The sequence below is a fragment of the Triticum aestivum genome, chromosome 2B (assembly GCF_018294505.1).
Source record: "Triticum aestivum cultivar Chinese Spring chromosome 2B, IWGSC CS RefSeq v2.1, whole genome shotgun sequence".
NCBI lineage: Eukaryota > Viridiplantae > Streptophyta > Magnoliopsida > Poales > Poaceae > Triticum > Triticum aestivum.
In genome coordinates this window covers 785,492,719-785,496,785 of record NC_057798.1, presented here as the reverse complement: position 1 = coordinate 785,496,785, position 4,067 = coordinate 785,492,719, and the positions used below count along the sequence as shown (strand labels likewise).

The following is a 4,067-nucleotide window of genomic DNA, read 5'->3' as shown; positions in this document are numbered from 1 at the left end:
AGTCCCCTCCCTCCCTCCACCACTGTGCGCCATTGTCTTTGGTGTAAAGCTTGTGATGTTTTCTTATTATTTTTCTATTGTGAAGACGATTCTTATTTTGTATTCCAAAAACTTGTGCGCACGAACGAACTCATGGGCATCCATAGAGTCAACTTCATGTGTATTAGCGTCGTATAAAGGAGTCTTTATTGTGTATTTTCACTAGGGTGTGGCGTGAATATGTCAGTGTCTCGAATGACGAATTCTATATTCGTGGCATCTCTATTGAACAAAATTACCATCTACTTAAAAGGAAACAAGGGAGTTTCTACCCCAAATGGTATCTTCCCAACTGCCCCCTATGTTGTACCAATGGTTCCATATTAATATACTTATCTTATAGGGGCTCATAAGCATATGTTCTTGTAGGGAGTCATATTCATATACCTATTTTACATACGGACATATATGCACATGTTCCAAAAAATAAAACTATTAATGCACGCTATTTAAAAGTCACCTCGTTTGTTGCGCCACGGACCCACTCATAATAAACCCATGACTCAGCCGGCGTGACAAGTGTCCCCACAGCCCAGGTCCCATGACACCTGTCCACCGTCGCGCGCCGCCCTCATGACATGTGGTCCCCGCCGCGCGCCGCCCGTGTGATGTGGTCCCCACGGCCCCAGGTCCCATGACACCTGTGCACCGCCGCACGCCGCCCTCATGACAATGTGGCCCCCGCCGCGGCGCCGGCCCCGTGGGGTGTGGTCCCCACGGCGTCTCCTCCAGCAGTAGCCCCACCCACCGCAGTGGCAACGCTCATGAGGCCATACACGCTCCCCTTTTTGTTCTCTTCTTCGGTTGCGGGTCAAGCTTTGCCGTCCAATCTCTACTGATTAATTGCACAAGGCTGGCAAAGATAGAGCTTATCAATAATGACATCGCTCACCAAGAGCGAGAAGTGGCCGTTGATCAGATCAGATGGACGGACGGATGGATGCTTCGTCGTTAAGTAATGCCCAAAGATGTCAGTTTTCACTTTATCGTCGTGCATATTAAATCAGTGCAGCTGTGGTGACGCATCGATGGAACAAACTGTGAAATTTGAAAAAAATTGCCGCAAAAAAAGTTTGAAACGAGAACGATCTGAGATAATGTTCCTGGACAAATCTTTGATGATTCACCGTTACAAAGATACACCGCAGATGATAATCTCTGTAATAACCAATTCATACATTGCCAAGTAAATCTTCTCCTGTGCCTGCATCACACAGATCACCAACAGAAACACACCCAGTATCCATCCATCCAACCCGAAGGCGAACATCGAACGACGACGATGAAACGCGACACGATTACATATAATCCGCAACGTCCATAACACCATCTGTAATGTACAAGAGTTTATAGGTTATTCCTTTATTCAGACATAACAGAGCATTTCACTGCAAGGCCGGACAACATGGAGAAGGTTCTGAATTGGTCTGTCAGGAAGCCCAGCAGCATCGCTTAACAACGTCTATTTTGCAGCAGGGGGGCATCACCGGGACGGCGGGGGCGGCATCGGGTACATTGGAGCACGGGGCACCACGGTTCCTGGGACCGGGGCGTGCATGGCGTACCCCATGTGAGGTGGCGCAGCAACAGGGAGCGTGACCGGGGTGCCGACGGCGGACACGAGGGGGCCGCCGACCGGCTGCCCGATCGTTGTGCCGAAGGCGTCCACGCCTGGGGGCAGGTTCCCTGGCTGGTGCGGGGATTGCTTGGGGGACTTGCCGGGGACTGCGGCCTGCCCATTTGTGCCTGTGATTGGGCCCTGAGCCGCTGATGCCTCTCCGTTCACGCTGGTGATGTCGTGTATGCTTGATCGCCGCCTCTCCCTGTTCATCGAGTTGAGGCGGATGAAGTACTTCTGCGCGTGACTGGCGACCTGAGTGGGCGTCCTTGAGATGACGAAGTTCCTTGAGATGCTCCTCCAGTCACCTTTGCCATACTTTTCAAGTCCAAGAAGAAACAACCTGCAGGTTTGGAATCAGGTCATAGCATCGATCAGTGACTAGTAAAGAGAACCCTGGAGGAGGCAGTATCCATCAGTTTGCAACCAAACACTCCTCCTTTAAATATTTAAATCTATTCAATACTGAAATTAGCTTCTCCTTAAACATTATATTTATCATTCAGTCACTGAAATGATCACAGCGATCACTACCACTGTGATCATTTACTTTGGAATTTCATAAGAATGGCAACTGAAAGAAATATGTGGAGTACTTCTAGCACATACCTAAATGAACATGCGCTTCCAGGGTTGAAAGCTTTAGCACAGAACACTGAATAATTCATTGCCCAAAAGGTGCTATATATACACCAACAGATGAGAAACCATATGTAGAATTTACAGAAGCAAGGAGCAGAACTTCTAAAAGAAGTACACCATTACGTAGTGCTACAGCAAATGTGAAATGCTTGATGATGTACTTGAATTCACATTTAGAAGGAAAGAAATGTACTGTATAAGGTTCCATATCTGAAATATATTCATTCAACTAAATGGAAGTCGAGTTTTACTTGCCACAATAAGCTATCAAACAAGAGATTAATTTCTAACATTTTAGTATATTTAGGATAGCAAACTAGCATGAGAAAATCTACTAAATCAGTCAACCCAGACAATGAAAATAAATGTGTGAAGAAATAGTCCAAAGTGTTCCTTCACTTAAACAATTAAATCTGTTTTACCTAGAACACATTTCAAAAACCCTTTTTCCATAAGTAACCACAGTCTGAGTTTCTGACATCTGAGTAAAGATTTTTCGTGCATAAGGTAACATGTGACAAACTAAAGTAGTTAGTCCAACAAAATGTCAGAACATACACAATGTACAGCTCAAGGATGCAACTCCAACAGCCACACATTTAACCAATGTTTGGAAGCAGTTCACTACTCAAGGATTGTGTCACTGCACAAGGATTGTGTCACTACTCAAGGATTGTGTAATCATAAATGGATTGCATCCGAAACATGATAGTTATAGGTACTGCCAAACTAACAAAACTAACAAAACAACAACAGCTCCGTTACATAAATTCCAGTTCAAAACAATCATGCAATGCTTTATCTAATCCACCAATAGAGGCACTGAATCTATGAACAACCATGCAAGACGTGACCTAATCTGCAAAATACGACAAATCGACAAACCTACACGCATCCAGTCTCCAATAGAAAGCAGTAGCAGCAGGAGGACAGCTAAAAGAGCAAATTTCCAAAACACTCAGGGCATTACAACTACACGAGTGGATCAGCAGAATCGCCAGTCAAATAGTAGTGATATTTTAGCTCCGAGGCAACCCAATCAATCAAACATCTACATATAACTCACAATTGCTCGATGAACAGATATAAGGTAAAAAAAGTGGAGGAAACATGTGCTCGCTCCTCTGCAGACAATAAAACAAAGACTGGAGGCACGAACCTGTGCTCATCCTCAGTCCAGAGGATCCCCTTCCGGCCCTCGTGCTCGACAGACTTGGACGACCCCTTCGGCCCATGCCCTCCGCGTCCTCCTCGTACCCTACCGCCGCCCTTCTTCCCGCCGGAGCCTCCCTCCTCAGGACTCCCGCCGTCAGTGTACACGGGCAGCGGCACCCGGCCCGCCTCTATGGCATCCACATCCGCCACCAACAGCTCATAGTGCCGCTTGATCTCCTCGGCTGTCTTCCCCAAAACAGCATCAGCTATCTTGTTCCACACTGCCTCACCCTCCCCGAGATCCACCAACGCCAGAGCATTCTCAAACGCTTTGTTTTGCTCCCACGTCCACCCTCCGGGCCCAGACCCGGATCCGGACCCCTTCTTCACCTCAACGACGCCGGCCATGTTGTTCCACACAGCCTCGCCCTCCTCCAGATCCACCAACGCCAGCGTACTCTCGAACACCATGTCCTGCTCGCACATCCACCCTCCGGACCCGAACCCGGACCCCTCCTCAGTCACCATGGCCGACATATTCCCCGGCCCCGAAGAAGAAAGAGAAAAAAACTAGATAGCACTATAGGATTTGCCGGGCGGCATTAGAGGTCAG

General features: G+C 47.6%; 1 protein-coding gene across 2 annotated transcripts in view; it reads right to left on the bottom strand.

Annotated features, from left to right (window-relative positions):
* Positions 1-1,129: 1,129 nt before the first annotated feature.
* The window catches only part of LOC123047400 (transcription factor SRM1), a 5,416-nt gene continuing 2,478 nt past the window's right edge, over positions 1,130-4,067 (bottom strand). Inside the window, exons 1-2 of one of the 2 annotated variants that reach the window (XM_044470940.1) lie at positions 3,459-4,056; positions 1,130-2,000 (exon numbers count right to left, since the gene is read on the bottom strand). In XM_044470940.1, the coding sequence (XP_044326875.1) occupies positions 1,523-2,000; positions 3,459-3,991 (1,011 nt within the window). In that variant the 5' untranslated portion in view covers positions 3,992-4,056 and the 3' untranslated portion in view covers positions 1,130-1,522. Of the gene's footprint in view, positions 2,001-3,458; positions 4,057-4,067 lie in introns of those variants that run through there. The other variant, XM_044470941.1, reaches the window with a different exon arrangement.